Source organism: Calidris pugnax, unplaced genomic scaffold, assembly GCF_001431845.1.
Source record: "Calidris pugnax isolate Ruff unplaced genomic scaffold, ASM143184v1 scaffold199, whole genome shotgun sequence".
Taxonomy (NCBI): domain Eukaryota; kingdom Metazoa; phylum Chordata; class Aves; order Charadriiformes; family Scolopacidae; genus Calidris; species Calidris pugnax.
The window spans coordinates 1226140-1244847 of NW_015090970.1; the positions used below are offsets into that span (position 1 = coordinate 1226140).

The 18708-nt window shown below is 46.6% G+C and overlaps 1 protein-coding gene across 1 annotated transcript in view; it reads left to right on the forward strand.

Annotated features, from left to right (window-relative positions):
• Nucleotides 1-18708, forward strand: part of INSR (insulin receptor) — a 64084-nt gene that overhangs the window by 19365 nt on the left and 26011 nt on the right. The window contains exons 2-3 of the mRNA XM_014952843.1: nt 16354-16669; nt 18283-18428. Coding sequence (XP_014808329.1) covers nt 16354-16669; nt 18283-18428 — 462 coding nt within the window. The remainder of the gene's footprint in view (nt 1-16353; nt 16670-18282; nt 18429-18708) is intronic.

Here is an 18708-nt window from a genome sequence, read left to right on the forward strand (position 1 = left end):
AGCATCATCACTAAACCAGACCTCCCAGCACTACATCAACCCGGCTTTTGAACACCTCCAGGGATGGGGCCTCAACCACCTCCCTGGGCAGCCTATTCCAATGCCTGATAACCCTTTCAGTGAAAAAATTTTTCCTAAAAGGGTTGAGGAGAAGGACAGGGGCAAGGCAAGAGGATGCTGTGTACGAACAAGGAGCTTCTAGCTCAGTACCCTCAGCGTGAATTCCTTAATTTGAGAATGTGCTTTCTTACTTACCTGACCAGAGGCTGCCCCTGGGCACCTCAAGAGGTTGGAGGCTCTGAGGAAAAAAGATGTTTTGAAGGAAATCCCACAAAAGAGTTGGAAGGAGAGTCTGGTTAGGATAGCATTCAGCAGGATGCTGGGATTCATTTTCTTCTGTGTTTTTGAAGAACTCGGGGTGTACGTGGTGTCGCTGGCATCACTTTAGTGCACTCCAGAAAAAGAAATGTGATTTTAATCTTGTGTATCAGGTTAGAGGTGCCCTTTTTCAAGGATGTCAAGAAATACTGCTCCATTGTAATTGTAAATCAGGCAGTTTCAGCTTTTGCAGACACCAACTCCCACACTTTAGTCGCTGAAGCACTGGCAGGTGCCAAATGGTTGAGCTGTTAAATATTATAACCCTTCTTCATATGCAAGAATACTAAAGGTGACAGGAATTTAGCAAGATTGGTCCAATGGAGAATGTAAAATTAGCAAGGTCTTTTTAGTTGGGGAAGGGGAATTTCATTAGTCTGTTGGTAGAACTTCTCCAGTCTCCTGTTTTCTGTACAATCAGAGGGTTTCTGGAGGTGGGCACACCTTGGTGCTGGTCACTGGGAGATCCTGCAGGATCATGGCTGGTATGTGGCCATGCTGGAATTTCAGGGCCCTGACGTGATGAGCTGAGCCTCAGCTTGAAGTTAGTCCCAAAGACTGATGTGTTTTTAAGTCAATGCAGAGGGTTAAGGCAACTTCGGTAGCAACTTCTCTGATCCCTCTGGTTGGAGATCAGAGAAGATACCAAGTGGTGGTAAGGTCTGAGGTTGCCTGCTTGTTCCATGTGCTCCTCTCAGTTCACTTCATCCTCATGAGCACAGTTCCTCATTTAGTTGGTTTTTTGGTGATTTTTTTTTTTTTTTTTTTTGATTTTTTTTTTTTTTTTTTTTAAAGGTGGATTGTCTGGGGCAGGGAGCGAGGAGGTTGGTCTCGATGTATTCAGCAAAATAAATAAATCCTGCTGGACTGGAGGAGTATGAGCAAGGGGAGGTTTGCAATGCCTAGAAATACTTCAAGGGTGGGTGTTGATGTATTCAGCAAAATAAGTCCTGCTGGACTGGAGGAGTGTGAGCAAGAGGAGGTTTGCAACGCCTAGAAATACTTAAAGGGAGGGTGTCAGGAGGATGGGGCCAGGCTTTTCTCAGTGGTGCCCAGGGACAGGACAAGAGGAAATGGGCACAAACTTGAGTATAAGAAGTTCCACCTAAACGTGAGGAGGAACTTCTTTCCTGTGAGGGTGGCAGAGCCCTGGCAGAGGCTGCCCAGAGAGGTGGTGGAGTCTCCTTCTCTGGAGACATTCAAAACCCCCCTGGACACGTTCCTGTGGGACCTGCTCTGGGTGGCCCTGCTGTGGCAGGGGGTTGGAGGAGCTGATCTCCAGAGGTCCCTTCCAACCCCATATCATTCTAATTCTGTAGGGCATGGGAATAGGCATGGCTTGGAGTTGTGTAGCCATAATTTCCAACTCTATTCTTGATATCTTCTCTGGTTTTGAAGCTGTGGGGGTTTAATGATGGTGTTGCTGCAGTGTGAGGCTTTAAACCCAAGGCAGGGGCAGCAGCAGTGAAGGAGCTGTGCGTTCGATGCTGGAGAACTTGGGCTCCAGGCAGGGTCTCGGAGGGGCAGGAGCAGCTGGGGCTTTCCTGCCCAGGGACAAGGGTTTGGTGCTGGGATGTGGCATTCCATGGCAAACTGCAGGGCAGCCTGTGTGGCACCAGATGGGGTTGCCCATGTGCTGGCTGATTTTTCCCTTATTGATGTGAAAAGGGCCGGGTCCGGCGCTGCGTGTCGGAGGGGAGGGTTGTTTGGTGCCTGCGGGAGAGCTGCAGAGCTTTGCTCCCAATAACGCCAGTGAGACGTCGTTCACTTCGAGCTATTTGCTCTGAAACATCTGAAAATAGCAGCTGAGATTTTCACTGAGCAACCTGCAGCAAAAAACATCAAGTTCCAGCTATTGCACTGAGCCGTTAGGAAAGCTCTGGCTCAGAGGTTTCGGACGTCGGGCTAAAGCTCTGTTGGATTTTTATGGGTGAGAAGAAGCGTAAAGAGTGCTGGTGCTTGGAGGTGGGCTTGGACCCTGCTGCGCCGTTAAAGACAGGATTGGAGAATCCTAGGAATGGTGCAGGAAGCGCTGCCCCTGGATCGGGTTTCCCGGGAATAAGGCACGTGCAAGTCAGCCGGCATCACGGGATAACTAAGCATTTTTCTGTTCCCATTTTAAACATCGTTAGGCATCCACGTTGCGTTACGACACCGCGAGGATTTTAATACTCCATGAACAGTCATTATTCATTGCCATTTGAGTATCGGACAAATACTTTTCTTGTCTTTTCTGCAAAGACAAATCATTCTAAGGGCAGCGAAAACACGGGAGCGATGATTTAATAAACCAAATAGAACTTGTTTTTTCTGGTCTTCGGTCTTTTCTGAATGTCATCTTTCTGAAGCGAGGCCGATCGGGCTGGATGTGTTTACACAGCTTCAGTTTGGGACGAGCCAGTCCAAGAGTTCCCTTGCAAGTACCCCTCGAAAGCTCCCAAAAGCCAGAGAGGAAATGGAGCTCAGTCTTGCCCAGTGGAGCCTCAACGCAGCTTAAAGGAATAAGGCTTTTGTTTTAAAACTGTGTTTTGAAGCTAAGCCTTTAAAGCTCAATCAACTGTTTCTCTCTTTGTCCGATTCTGGGGATTTGGGGCTCGGGGAGTCTCTGGGCGCTCGGTGTTCCTGGAGGAAGGGAAAGCCCATCGTGCGGTAACGGTCTCACCTGGAGACCGGGGTGAGAAAGCAGTTACGTGGAAACTGGTGCTTTATCTGAACCAACAACTCACCTCGTCATCAGCTTTAGCAAAATTATTAGACTAGCAAAAGAAATATGCAGTGTAGGTTACCTTTTCCTTAGGCTTCTCTTCCAATAACCTTACTGCCAGGGCTGCTTAAATAATTTTGTGTAGCACTTGGCTGCTCTTCCAGTGCTTAGATACACAGTTCTGATAGACTTACGGGCTCGTTTTTTAACTAGAAACTTGGTATCTGCACCAAGCATCAGTTTTTGTTCTGGGGAGTATAAAATGTTCTCCTTTGAGCCTCCGCTGCGCGTGAGTTTGGTGGGTGTGATAAGAAAAACGTCCTGGTGTTTTGCATGGCTCTGTTGGCCAAAGGAGGAGTTGCTGCGTGACGGCTCTTGTTGATCAGCGCCAGGGAAGAGCCTGTTGTTTTTCCACATGCTCTAATCTGTGATAACAAAAAAGAACTCCAGATTGTGTTTTTCAAACAGGCTCTTAGGTCTCTCGGTGCTCAGATTTGCCAGTGACTGTTCCCCGTGGTGATACATCCATCTGCCCAAAGCCTGGGCTGAAGGGGCACGGTTTCAAATACCAGCCTTGCTGTGATACTGAGCAGGACTCGGTGATAAACTCTCAAGTGTTTCACTTCATACTAAGTGTTTTGCAGAGGATCCTGTGCTGGATGTGGACTGAGACTGCCCATCCCTTCCTGGCACTGCCGTTGCCTCTGGGGTGGCTCTGAGCCCCTCTCTGCCTCCATGGCCATCTGTAATGGGGAGCTGATCGGAGCCACCTGCTGATGAGCTGGGCTTCATTAAACTTCAGAGGGGAAGTGCCTTGAGGCAGAATTTAAGATGGGTTTAGACAAACAACTGTCACAAATGTCTTAGGTGAAGTATTTGATGAGGCTTTGGACAGGTGGATGGATTGGGTGGCATCTCATCCCTTCCAGTTCTTCCAGCTCTCAGTAACTGCAGCTCCGTGCTGAGATACCAAAACACCACAGTTTGCTTAAGAAAAAGACCCTTTGTCTCTGGAGAAACTCTAGGTTTCTTGGAGAGGAGAGTCCCATCTCTTTCTCTTGCTAGATAACTTTTGTGTTATTTCTTTTTCAGAGGACTCTATCCATAAGTTTCCCCCTCGCAGTAATTACTGCGTTTGGGGATTGCCAGCTCACTCTATGGTATCAATTAGACCAGCTCTGAATAGTCTTAATTGCTGTGAAATGGCCAATGCTGATTGTAACTGGTGATTAGACCACATCTTGACTCCCGTGCTGATAAACATCCATGAAGCTGAAGCTTTTTAGACACCTTGATGGACCTGTCTGATCCACGCTGGGTGAGCAGATCCTGTTCCTCTGGACGGCTGAGTGTAGTTTAATGGGCAGATAATGGGATTTTTGCTACTTCTCTACTTCCTTATTATTGAAAAAGTGACTTCAGTGAAGATCAATGTTATTTTAAGAGTTTACCACGACAGAGGAAGGAAACAAAACAGAGTTTTCACGATTCTGACAATTAACACTTGGAGCCATTAACTATTGTGGAAGAAAGACTGAGAATCCGAGATCTCCCCTGAGTTTAATGTAACTTCAGAAGATTCAGTTCCCTCGTTGTTGGCCTCTCCTTGTTGGGATGGCAAAATTAGTTTGGGATTAAATTCCTTCAGATTACAGCTTTTCTCTTGCATAATTTACAAGGCGAAATAGATTAATAGCTGTTACGGGTGGCTTGTGCAACGGAGTTAATGGGTTTTGTACTCATCTATAGCCCTTTGTTTTTCCTTTAGGATTATATTTGTGTGGCTTTTGGTCATTTTTATCGTTTCTCGTTTAGCACTTAGATTAGAGCAGAGTGGTGTAGCACAGCACACACCCTGTAGATCAGAAATAGAGGGGTCGGTGCATTTGCAATAAGAAGCCATTAAATATAGGAACCTGGATAGAGCTGATTTGGACAGTTTGTGTGGGGCCACATATTATTCTACATCCAATTACTTGAACACGGGCCCTGCTGGTAGGCTGAAGATGACAAGGGCAAGTAGTAAATAAAAATACATTTCATAGAGAGGTCTCAACTGCTTGGCTCCGGGACTGCAGGCAAACAGTATCTATTTCAGTGCTGCTAAGTAAATTCTTATACCTCGAAATAAACTGCGCCGAGCATACTTACTGCTTTGGGGCGAAGGGAGGGGGGTGTATAAATTAGTGGGCATGAGCTGATGAGGCCAGAATGACTGGAGTAATTGAGAGAATGTTATATGGGCGCATTCTCTGATATAATCTCTGCGTTTGATACCAGTGTGCCTGGTAAGGAGGCACGGCTTACGTTGCTCCTTTCCACAGCTCAAATAGGCTTCTGAAAAAGCTTACTGTAGGTTCAGGGAAAACCATGACACGAATTAAGGTACTGGAAGACGTGCTTTATGATATTTAGATGTATCTCTGTGGGAAATGGATCTGGTGGCAGAAGGATGTCTGCATTACCCTTTGGGGACTCGATCGGGGTGTCAGTAGTTTGGTCCCTGCCAGCCTTGGGTCATGGTGGGGACTGGGCAGATGCCCAGGGGCACTTCTTCCAGGGGCTCTGCCTCCTCAGAGAGGCTGCTGGAGACCCAGAGCCACCTTCCCTTGGCTGTCCTCTCCAGGAATCAGCCTTTCCTGGCACCAAGTGAAACCCATAACCCTTGGAGTGGCTGCAGTGGGACAGAGACTGGCGTGATGGGCTTCCCACCACAGCCATCTCCTCCAGATGCTCATCCTCCAGGTATTTCTCTGCACAACTGGCCTTTGGGTGATATTTTACTTTTCTCTCTCCTCACCCTCTGTGGGAGGTGAGGTCTGGAATGAGTTCTGTTCCTTCTTTTCAGTGTCTTCGCCCACAAACACGAATTCAACGTCAGTATCTATGTTGACAATTCACGACTGTGCTGTGAAATCTGTCCAGATTAAAATCTTAACCTCTGTCTGACATTTCTGTGTAGATCATTAGTTATCAGCTTAATCTCCTTGTGGTTAATCTTATACTTCCGCCCCTTTCGTTACCTTTCTCTGGTATGGACAGCTCTGCTTTCCCATTTGCTGTCAACTCTACCTCCTTTTTGGTGGAGATTTGCTCTTCTTTTGTGTGTCTGGATTACGTTTTACACGTTTTTTCACAGAACGTATCTAAAATGCAATCTTCCTTATCCCCACGGAGCTGAGTGTGTCAACTTAGCTTTCATTCTTCCGTGCCTTGTTTACTACAACATCCTTCTCTGTGGCCTTGAGAAAAGCAATCTTATCCCGCTCTTATCTCTGCAGAAAGCAAAGGTTATATATTTCGCCTCGTGCTTTGATCGTATCGCTCCTCATTTTCAGGACAGGCTTGGTAGGTAAAATGAAGAGCTTGTGTTAGACCTGTGTTTGGAAAAATTAGATGAGACCTTGTTCTTAGACCATCACTCTACATTGAAGGACTTCTGCGTGTCTCTGTTTCTCAGTAGAGCAGATACAAACTTCTGTTTTGGACTCTTTTATGGCTTGTCCTCATGCAGCAGCTTCTCTCATTCAGCACTAAACTGCTGATCTCTTATTCTGGTCAGTCCATGCTGCCCATTACAGAATCACATGGGGTTGGAAGGGACCTCTGGAGATCATCTCCTCCAACCCCCTGCCAGAGCAGGTCCACCCAGAGCAGGTCCCACAGGAGCGTGTCCAGGTGGGTTTGAATGTCTCCAGAGAAGGAGACTCCACCACCTCTCTGGGCAGCCTCTTCCAGGGCTCTGACACCCTCGCAGGAAAGAAGTTCCTCCTCATGTTTAGGTGGAACTTCTTACCTTCAAGTTTGTGCCCATTCCCTCTTGTCCTGTCCCTGGGCACCACAGAGAAATAAATTGTCCTGCTGAGAAGCTTGTCCCCAGTACTGCACCCATACGGTCATTGGCTCTTGGAGTGGAGATCTGTGTTTCTATATAGAGTGTGGATGGAGACTTTCCACCCAGTTACACTTATTTTTAGGACCTTTGTGGCTGCCTGGATCCCTGTGATTCTCTTGCCTCTTCTGGGATGGCGCGGTGAGGGAGCAGGTTTGACCGGAGCAGGTTAAAGAGAACAGGGATGTTTGCAAGATGCTGTACGTCGGGAAGAGTAATATAGAGTTAAATATTAACCTGAAGCTTTCATGAGGCTCCCAGGTGGTGTGTCAACCGTTGTATGATAAAAACAAATCCTTAGGTTGTAATAAGGATTGAAATTTAACAAACCATAACAACAAACAAAGAAAAGCACCTGCGTGGCTGTGAGCAAAACAATGAGCAAAGCTTTACGGAAAAATGCCCTAAGTTGACTTGAAAGATTCTGATCTTGGTCTAAACTGCAAACCCTCTGTTCTGATGTGCAGAATGAAGTACAGTGTGAGGTGGCCGATGGCCAAGCTACTTTAAAATTATCTGCTCCTTACAAATCTCTCTGTTAGGTGTGCTGAACGTTTCTGCCCCTTTTTAGAGGAAGATAGATTTCATTTAGTGCCTCTTTAGCAAATTACCATCAGAAGGACTGAAGCTCAGAACCTTCCAGCCTCCCAGGTACCTGAGGGACAGGAGTGGGAGCGGTGGCTTCTTAATCTTCTTTAATTATAAGCCATCAAAGGCACTGACAGTATTGATTTGCATGGGGACATAGTATTTAGGGATAACTGGGGACTCCAGCTTTTGCCTGAAGGTGACTCCAGGTTTTGCCTGAAGGTGTAGTGTCATTTTTAGGGCTCACGTCTTAAAGAAAACCAAGGCAGCGAGCGGGAGCTGGGGGTTATTTCTGCTCCCTCCCGCTGCCCTAAGCTCCCCTGTAATTTTGAACACAAAGTACAAGGAGCAGGGGTGCTGTGCTTGCCAGGGAAGGGCACAACAGCAGTGTTGTAGGCACCGGGTGAAGTATTTACAGCTCCTCGTCGCTATCCTTGGGTGCACTTTGTGACACTTGTTCCGCCTTTAACAGTGCTGCTGTGTTTTCACATCACGCCCCGTGTTTTGGTATTTTGAGCTTGATTACCAACGGTTTAGCCAGAGTTCTGAGAGTTGTTTTTACCTGCTTGGGGAATCAGCTTGATTGGCAGGCACTGGGAGAACGGAGACAGACCTAGTCTTGAGTTTGAATTTTTTATTTATTTTTTTTTTAAATTATTTTGAATTTTTTATTATTTATTTTCTCAGCTTTGTCCCCAAGTTCTCGTCAGCGAAAGGCCAGCTTTGACCTCTAAGTTCCTTTCATAAGGAGCTTCCTGCTGTGGTGTAAACACCACGTGCACGGCTTAAAATGCACCAAAGGGAGATGTTTCTTTGATCTTTATTTTATCTGGGCAGTTCTAGGCATAACCCGGGTGGGAGGCATCCACTTCTCCGTGTCAATGGTTGGGGTGACAGAGGAGAGCAGGAGTGAAAATCTTCCAGGGAGAGAAACAGAAAGGTCTAGAAGATGTGGGAAATGAGAGCCTGTCCTGGAGGTTTATTGGGAAGAGGTGAGGGCTGTTCATCGCTGAGGTTTGTAGCCCAAAGAAGATCCTATTCCTGAAAATAAGAGGTGGTAGTTGGACCATGTTCCTAACTCCAGCCACGGAGGTGAGCCGTGGAATTGGGAGTCACCTGGGACTTTGTGCTCCTGGGCACAAGAACTGTGTCGTGTCCCTGGTGGGGTGGCTGGAGGAGCTCATCTGCCAAGGTTGTAACTTCAGGAGATAAAGAGCAAGTGACTAAGGGCATCGTGGATCCATTGCAGTTGAGGGCTTCTTCCAGGCTTCGTCATATTAAGATGACTTCTGTAAAAATATATTTCAATAGATTACATAAATGAAGCTGTGGGTGTGTATAGATACGTATCCATAGATGTTTGAGTTCATCTTGGTGTTTTCTATATTCCTTGGCATAATTTGCATATGAGTAAATGTCTCTATTTCCAGAGAAACACTCCCCCAACAGTTGTAACTCGGTAGATAATAGATTACTCCACAGTCGAAGCAGCAGAAGGTTGGCATGGAAGAGGCTGCCTTTCTAGAGGCATCTCCCTTTATCCGCTCTTTTCCTCTATCAACAACGAAACCCAACCTTTTCCCCCCATTATCTCCATTCCACACCTCCTCTCACAGACCTCCAGTCCCTCCATTATCACCACTGGACGAGGTGGCACGCGGCTCCAAACCCTTTTATCTTTTCTAAACTCACATTTGCTGATCCCACCAGGTCTGGGCAACGGTACCAGCATCTCGGTCGGTTTGAGCGGTGCCGCTGTTCTTGGCTGGGAGGACGAAGCAGCCCAACACACGGGGTTTGCAAATGGAATATTTGAGACATTCCCCGTAGCTCCCAATAAGCACGTAACTTGTGAAGGGGTTGGGAGGTGAAACAAGTTGTTTTGTTTTTTTTTTCTTATCCTTGCTGATAGATGAGATAAGGGTTGAAACGTTGTCCTGAGAAATGTCAATGGGAAGAGTTTCCTTTACGTTTTAGCAACAGTGTGTTGTTTTTGGAAGTCACTGTCTATGGGAAGGGAGGCACCTGCAGTTAATTTTATCTGTTCCTGTGTAAATGCGGACCTCCTAACGTTCCCAACTCGCAGTTCAGTGGGGTCGTGGCATTATGTACTGCGATATCTTATTTTATAAATAACACTTTAATTTTAGTGCTGATTGTAAAAAACCTTGAATTTAGTTGGCGCTTTTTCCTTCCCGAGTCGGTGCTCAGGACTGAAGTCCTGCGTGTGGATCACAGAGTCCATGCTTTTTGGGGAGGGTTATTCCTTGGGCGTCTTTGGCTCTGGGGAAAAGGGAGGGATAAATGTCAGAGCAGCGTGAATAAGTGACATAAAGTTTGCTGGAACATCTTGTGATAGTTCCTGAATTTTGCTTGATAAATACAGCCAGTGTCAGGCGTTGCTGATGGGTATTTTGAGAAGCGTGTTGACCTCTGTTTTTTTTTTTTTATTCTGTTGTAGTTTCTCCATTTATTTTGTAGATTAAGGAAGGTGTGGGAGAGCTACTGTTGTCAGTCACCGAGGTGATAAAAAATCCTTGTGCTCTTTACAGTCCAGGGCACATTCCAGCCCCCGTGATGCCCTGGGAGCGGGTTGTCCTGGGCACCCCCAGAACTGGTGGGGTTTGGGGGTTAGATTTCTGCCTTTTTGGTCTGGGTGACATGAAGAAATCATTGAAGGACACAAGCCCTGGTGCAGAGGGGTTGGCAGCTCACTGGTTGTCTTGCAGCAACCCTTTGCCAACCCACTCCACTATGGAGTTTTAGATTTCTGGAGTAGTCTTCAGTGTACACAGTTTTATTTAATTTTTAACAGCTCTTTTCAACCTTATGATACACTAAGGCACTGGGATTAGGTGTCCTCTTGGCGCATTCAGATCAAATAAATGCTCACAAGAAAATAGACAATAATGAGCAAAAATATTCAAAATTGTTTTAGGGGTAAAAATTATGTTCTAGAACTCTGTAACGAACACTATTTAATGACTTACTGAATTTGGAGTCGTCTTGACAGGAAGATAATGAGTTAATCTTGAGGGAAAGCGATCCAGTAAAAAATGCTAGGTATGTATAACATGATTTAATACGTAATTTTATAAGGAGGTAAGATTCATCTGGATTTCGATAGCAGCGATGCCGCTCGGCACTTGAAGAAATTGAGGAAACGAGCACAAACTCTGTAGTGCTAAATTAAGATCACAGGCTTGCAACACACACACTCCCAGGAGTTACAGCCGTGGGCGATTAGTCCTCGGGTTTCCTTTTTTTTTTTTTTTTTTTTTTCTCCTCCTTTACCTCCTTGTGGGTTTTGTTTTTGTTTAGAACCACAAGAACCCATTTCTGCAGAGGTCATTATCGCGACTGCACAGTTAGGAAATTAAAATGACAGTTCCCCCTGCGGCCGTAACTCAAGTCTTGATTGTGTGTGTGTGTGTGTGTGTGCAGGGCTATTCGTGGGTAAATTTATACGACAGATATTGCAGCCATTTACAGTAACAGGGGAAAAAAAAAAAAAAAAAAAACAACACAACACCACCCTGGGGGAAGGCAGAGCCCTCTGATACTGTTTCTGTGGGGCTCTGGCTTTGAATCGGACGCGTGCGTACGTCATATAAGATGACACGAAGCCCAGCTCTGGCACCGGGCGATGCCTGTGGCAGCCAAAACAAGCCCTTTTCAGCTGTGTCAGTGCCGGCTCCGTGCTTGGCTTCCTCCTGGCCTTTTTCTCCTCGCGTTAAAGCGAATGAGTTTTATGGTGCGGTGGGGGCGGTGGGAGGCGAGGGGGGGGTTGGGGGAGCTCTGTTTTTGGCGGCTGGCAAGGGGTTAAGGGGTGTTTGCCCTGTGCGATAGCAGGAGGGTTGGATGGAGGGTTGGATGCCTCCCTGCGCAGGCAGCAAAGGCATTGGCTGGGGCTGAGGGCGGTTCTCCTGCCGCAGTTGTTTTCTGTCCTGGACTCGGTTGGATCTGGAGCCTTTCTAATTGCCTCCTCTCTAATCAAAACACAGAATCGTGTAATCCGCCAAAAAGGACCCGACGGCCCAAGGAGAGTTTGCTTCTCTCTGATCTGGTGGCCAAGGGACAGGGCTGGTGGCCCCAGCTGGCCATCAGGACCCGTGGTGGCCCCCGGCTGCCTCTGCTGACCCCCCTTCCCCTGGAGGGGGGCTTGTTATTGCAGGGTGGAAAGATCAAGTCGATTCATGAGAGATTGGTCCCAAACCCATGTGGGACTGTCTGTCCCTGTACAGTGTATTTTGCAGCATCTTGTTCTTACACGTGGTTTAGAATTTCTTCTTAATTAATTTATCGTACCCAAACCACCACCCGTTTGAGACTCAGTCCAGCTCTCCCAGGACACTGCTGTTCAAACCCACCCAGGGGATCCTAAAGGAGCAGCAAAACTTACCCTGGGTGATTTTTCTTAGTTTTTTTCTCTTTTTTTCTGACCATTCCCTGCTGTTGTTTTGTTAGCCGAAAGGAAGAAATGAGACCTAACGCAAATGGTTTTAATCGTACTTAAGTATCCAGACAAACCCTGTTTATTAGCTGAACAGCTTAATGCTTAATTGACTTGCCTGATAAATATGGATCTCCTGGTTACCTGTGTTGGCTCAGGAGTGTGTTTACGGTATCAGGGTGTTTTGTTTCCACCTGAAGCACAGGGACGTGGCGAAACGACGGGGAGCAGAGGTAGAAATTCCTTTGCGCTGACTCTGCTGCCTTTTGTCCCCCCCAGCTGGGCCTCCGCAAGCATGAAGAAATGTCAGTTTGAATCTATAATCAGCAAGGTTTGTAAAATGCATTGTTTCCTAAGTCTTTGGAGCCACTCTAGCTACCTGGTTAAATATTTATTCACCCCTGGAACAACAGGTTTGAACCTCCGCGTCGGCTCCGTTTCTCCCCCATCCAGGGCAGATTAGTTAAGCCTGATGTTGTTTGTCGTCTTGGGGACAAGGGTTTTAAAAGTCTCCTTCTTAAAGATCTGATGAAGAGGTTTCGTGGCTGCTGTGAACCACAAACAGCTTTGCTCTGGTGCTGAAGCACTTTTTCCTGCGGCAGCTTTTATGGTCCAGCGTGGTGGCTTCTGCCCCTACCCCAGAATAGCTGTTCCCCCCTCTCTAACCAGGATTTATGAAGTTCCATTTTGAGTTTCTCCTCTTCGGTGAGGAATGAAGAGATTTGACTTTTTTTTCCCCCGTGCTGAGAGGGGGGCACCATGTTCTTGAGGCTTTAACTGAAGGCAGAGGGTGCTCAGAAGCCGTGTCTAAAAGTACCCTCTGCCTCCTCGGTTTGTACCAGACCCTGCCCCAGCTCCAAAAGTGGGATCTCATTGCACAGAGGTGAATCTACACGGGCCAGTGACATTTATTGGGGTCTGCAAACCTCGATGAGGATGGGGCGATGAGGTGCACTTGGTCAGCACAAACCTATTCAGTGTTGTCTTGCAGGGAAAGCATAAAGTGGTACCAAAAAACCAAAAAGAAACGCCAAAAAACCCCTACATCTGAGCCATCCGGAGTCACAGAACCTGGATGCTGTAGTAATAGTTACAAGAAGCGGTTATAAAAGAGGTTTCTACGTGACTTTGGGGTGCTTTCTAGCCTGCACACATTGATAATGTCATCGAATCAGAGAATGGTTCGAGTTGGAAGGGACCTTAAAGATTATCGAGTTCCAACCCCCCTGGTTGGTGTCCCCTGGGCAGGGACACCTCCCACCAGCCCAGGTGAGGACATCTCTTCAGGATCTTGTGTCACGAGGATTTGCACAAAAAAGCAATTGACAATTTCTGGTCTTGAGCACTTCATGGAAAAACAAAGATGTTGCCTTGGCTGCTTTGCTTTCTTCAAGCTGTCTTTTTAGACATCAAAAGCTCGTAGAACAGGAAAAAGAGAAACGTTAAGAACAGTTTAAAAATAGTTTAATTGTCTCTTCTGAAAAATCTTTAGAGTTGAGAATTTAAACAGTTTCTGCCCTGTGAATATTGGCAGCTGAGTTCAAAACGTGTAAATAAGCGTAGGACTTTGAAGATTAGTTTCCATAACAAATTAAAAAAAAACAAAAAAAATACCGTGTGGCTTCATGTGAAATGGGGACCGTGTGTCACTGGGGGTTTTGCATGAGGACCAGCTTTTCCAAATTACCTGTCTGCTCCCCTGAAGCCTTGAGAAACAAAGGGTGTCTTTTGAATATTTTAAACCTTGGAGTTCTTAAGCAGGAAACAGACCCGGGAAAATACCCCTTTGCAGGAAGCGCAGAGATTTGCACAACCCATTCCCAGGTGCCTTCACCCAAGGAGTTTATTCCCAGCTGGGTCTAACCCCACTTCAGGGAGGTGTTTGCCACGAGCGATGGTACCACCGAGTGTAGAAATCCTGGCCAGGCATCGGTGTGTCGGTGCTCACCGAGGAATATTGGGAGGTGTGTGAGAAGTAGCCCAGACTTTTTCTTTTTTTCCCCCCATAAACCTTGATATTTTAATAGCCCAGACTTTTTTTTTTCCCCCCATAAACCTTGATATTTTAGACTGGAATTAGTAAGTCTGATAGTGTTTTGGACTAAATTCTGGAATTTTCTATCTTGGGTTATTCCCTTGCCAACATTTCTAATAAACCGCAGCCATGACATCTGTTGCTAAGGCTGTTCTCCATCTGTGGCCTGGTAAAGAATGTATAGCCCTGCTTTTGAAACAAGCCTCTTGTTTTAGATTGACTCTAATACGAGGTATCATCTGCAATTTGTGTCTGTTTGGCTGTGGCATTTCCATCGGTTACTAATTGTGGCAGGTTCACCAAACAAGACCTATTGCTAGAAAAGGGCAAAAAAGCCGGTCAGCAAAAAAAGCAAATGAATTTGAAATGCTCTCCTGTGTTCCTGGTTCATGGGTAAAAACAGGGGAAATACCTGCGGGGAAGGACTGACGTGGAAGCAGTCAGATATTTGACATTAATTTAACCTTGTGATAGAATTTCAACCTCATCCATTTCACATTTCTTCAAAGGATTTATCAGCCTGGTTGCTCCTCTTTACCACCCCCTCCTACTGCAGCCGCTGCTGCTTGCTCCACGAATGGCATTAACTCCTTTAACACACTTAATTCTGCAATCTTTTAATTGCGGGGGGGGGGGGGGGGGGTTTTTTTGATGTGGAGCAGTTGGATATTTGACTTTAAATTAACCTTGTGATAGAATTTCAACCTCATCCATTTCACATTTCTTCAAAGGATTTATCAGCCTGGTTGCTCCTCTTTACCACCCCCTCCTACTGCAGCCGCTGCTGCTTGCTCCACGAATGGCATTAACTCCTTTAACACACTTAATTCTGCAATCTTTCCTCACCACAGCTGGGGATTAGATATCAAACCCTTGGTGGATCCCACAGGCTGCTCGTTTAGTGGGATAAAACTAGACCATGCTCCACTCTTGGTCTGCTCACACGCGTTAGCCAGAAATTAAAATTAACATTTTTAGCCCCTGAACATTGGTTCCTCCCCAGATAAAGCTCCTCCTGCTTCAACACCAAATGTAGAACAGAAAGCTTGAGAGATTTTGAGACAGATGGTGTGGTTGGTTGTTGTGGCCAGCGTGGATCTCAGGAGGACTCATCTCCTCTTCCCTTCGCTGAGGGGCGCTTGGGGCAGAACGTCGGAAGCCGTTCAGATGTGTCCTCAGAGAAAACCCTTCTGTTTGGTGAGAAGAAGGTGATTTCTTCATCTCCATCTTGGCAATTCACAGCTGTAGCCCAAAAGTTGTTTGTCACTGTCAACAAAACCAGGCCCATGTCCCTGTCCCTCACATAAAGTCCTTCCTCCTGCTGCTGAAATGGCTGCGTCAAAGCCCAACCTGGCTTTGGTCCTTCTTCTTCTTCTGGTGGTGATTCCAGTTTTGTTCTGTCTTTTCTGACTTGAAGTTCTGTGGTGTGGTCCAGATTAAGCAGTTGGACTTAATTGGTTTGGCCTCATTGGGATGGTTAAGATGGAGCTTGAAGGGACAGAGGGACAGGACTGTCCTTCCCCGGGAGCTTCTCTGGGGGTGCTCAGCCCCCCTCCAGCTCCTCCCTCGGCATCAGCCATGGCATTTGCTCTGAGCTACTCTGCTGCCTGGTTTCTATTTCAAAGCCCAAACCACTCATTAAAAGTATTGTGAGGCACTAAGTAATGGGTAATTAAAAAGTAAACCATAAAAACCTCAAGCACTAACACTTGTGGGTGCCCTTCTTTTTGGACTTGCTGGGAGAGTCACCGAGGAGGTCCTGGGCTGGAGGCTTCCTCCAGGGAAACTGGTGATAGATAGGAAGCAAATCCTGATAAAGCTGAAGGGTTGTGTTAAAGTATCGTTGGACATGAGTTGCATTGTTACTGTGGGAACCTCAGTTTCTTAAACTAAGAAACAAGAATCTTTGGGCTGAAACTGGCCATTCTGGGCTGGGAAGCTGTCGCTGTAGAGTCTCATCACTTCTGGGCTTCAGAAATAGTGTTGGAGTCACCAAAACTATCCCAGGAGCTTCGTAGCACTGGACCCAGAGAAGAGGAAAACTTGGTTTTCTCTTTTTGACAATGAGCATTAATGAATTGTGAGCATGGGTGATAACACTCTTCAAAAATGTTATTAAAATTTGGAATTTACACTGAAAAGTGGAGATGAGGCAGACGTCTGCTCTTCACAGATGCCTCTCTGAAAGGAAGATTGCCAAACCAAGCAGGATGAAGTGTTGTGGCTCATACACCTTTCCCTGTCCTGCATCACTGGATTGTCCTGTGATACTCAGTTACCTTTTTTGCCTTTTCTCTTCCCAGTTTGTCCAGCTGCCTGCAAGTCCCAAGGCTGCACCTCGGATGGTCAGTGCTGTCACAGCGAGTGTCTCGGGGACTGCACGGAGCCCAACAACCCTGAGAAGTGCGTGGCCTGTCGCAACTTCTACCTGGAAGGCAAATGTGTGGACACCTGCCCCCCTGGTTACTACCGCTTCGAGGGGTGGCGTTGTGTCACCTTCAGCTTCTGCCAGGAGCTGCACAACAAATGCAAAAACGCCAGGGAGTCGGGGTGTCACGTCATCCACAACAACGAGTGTGTTCACGAGTGCCCGTCGGGGTACATCATGAATTCCAGCAAGTAAGTACCAGCATCTGCAGGTCGAGAATCCACCCCCTTATTTTTCATGCTGTGCTTTGCTCTCGTTTGGGCAACGGGTTTGTGTTCGGTGTCAAGACCAAGGAAAGTTTCCAGCCTTGGAGTGGCTGTGACAACTACCTGGTCCGCTTTAATATGATTTGCAAAGTAATACCTTGCTAATTCAAGCCATTAAAAAGAGGACAGGTCTACCTACCGCGTGCAGGTGGTTTGTTCTTCCCTTGGCTTCCCTCGTTTTCCTCTCAAGTTTGGAAAAAGTGGGAAAGGGAGATGGAGGGAGAGGACAAGGGGAGCATCCTCAAGCTGGAAGGGTCTTTGCAGTCGAGTGGGACAAAGGAGGGTCTTTCTGTAATTGGGGGAGATGGGCAGTGGAGAGGTTTTAGTAGCCCTGCTTCCCATCCCCTCCAAAGCAGACCTGGGGCTCGGAAGCCTTGCTATTAAGCAGAATAGGCAAAAGTCACGTCTAATGAAAAAAGCATCGTGTATTTTGAGTGGATCGTTCTCAGAATATCTGTCCCTCGTCCCTGTAATTACTTTCATTGAGCAGGTTCAAGCTGTGCCAGACATAAATGGACAATGTAACAAACAAGCATGAATCAAAGCAGGGAACAGCCATTCTGTCTATTCCCAGGGTTTTTCAACAAAGGAGTTAAATAATTTATGCTGCTGAGCTGTTTATCACTGAAAACTTTGTTGTTTGTCCCACAATAACATTATATATTGTGATGAGTCAGATTTCCTATGAATATTGGTAGCTTTGTGCTCGCATGTGTTTGCTCCTGCCCGTAATAATTTCAGGGAATTCACTCGTAAGGGGACTTTTTATTCCATTTCCTGTTTTGCTTTTCCAAAGGATGAACGAGCAACCCCCGAAGCTGCTGTGCTGTTTGTGTAACAGCCACCATCACTGCTGGTTCCAGGCTGCTGCCAGTGGGACCTCACGACGCTGCTCCGTGCTTTTCCTAGAGCATTTATTTCTCTGAACGAGTTGGGAACACATTCTTGTGGTGTTATGACCAGGGCAAGCAATCGTCTTGTTGCCATTTAAGAAGTATTTCCCCAGAGCACAAAGCACGTGCTTGCTTGCATTTTTTTTTTATTATTATTATTTTTTTTTAAAAGCAACTTTATGCCCAGTCCTTAATCAGAGGGTTCCCAGATGAACGGCCAGCTCTCCGCTCATTAATTACATGCTTTGTTAACGATCTTGGGATGGAGACCGGGCCTTGGGTTGCTCGATCTGGAAACCCCTGGTGTGTATAGCCCCGAGCAGCGTCGTGGTGGAGGGGCTATTCAAAATAGTCAAAAATCTCTTCATTCTGGATTCTATTATGGAGGAAGGGCCAGAATGATTAGCGCTGGAAATGTGGAAATGACAATTTAAAGAATTATTGGCAGTTATTTGGAGTTCCTAAGAGCCAAAGGATCTTAGACCCCAAGCTCAGGGTCTTGAGCCCCCCGTTCACTGCAAGTGAATCCCCTGCCGTACCGTGGCTTTGACTGGATTATTCTGCTGTTGAGAGCTGCTGGGGACACCCCAGGTGACATCCCACCAAAGCATCCCCTCTACATCCCCCAACTCTTCTCTTTTCCAGCTTGCACTGTACGCCCTGCGCCGGGCCCTGTCCCAAGGTTTGTGACTACGGGAAGGAGAAGACCATCGACTCGGTGACATCGGCCCAGGAGCTCCGAGGCTGCACGGTTGTTAATGGCAGCTTAGTTATAAATATCCGTGGAGGAAGTAAGTCCTGCAGGAGTTAAGGGGTAGGGAGCTCTGGGTGTCAGCTCAGTGAATGTGACACCCACCCTGACCTGGGACACTTCTCTTTTGCTGTCACCACTCTGAGTCCTGGAGTGATTCAGAAGAATAACCACAAACCAAAGGCTCTTGTGATGATCTTTTGGGGGTTTTTTGCTACCTGTTTTCTATAAGTTCTTAGGAATGGGTGTAAAACAGTTCTATTTAATATATTTGGGCTCTGACACCAGTGATTTTTCTCTGTAATACCAGAAAACTGAAA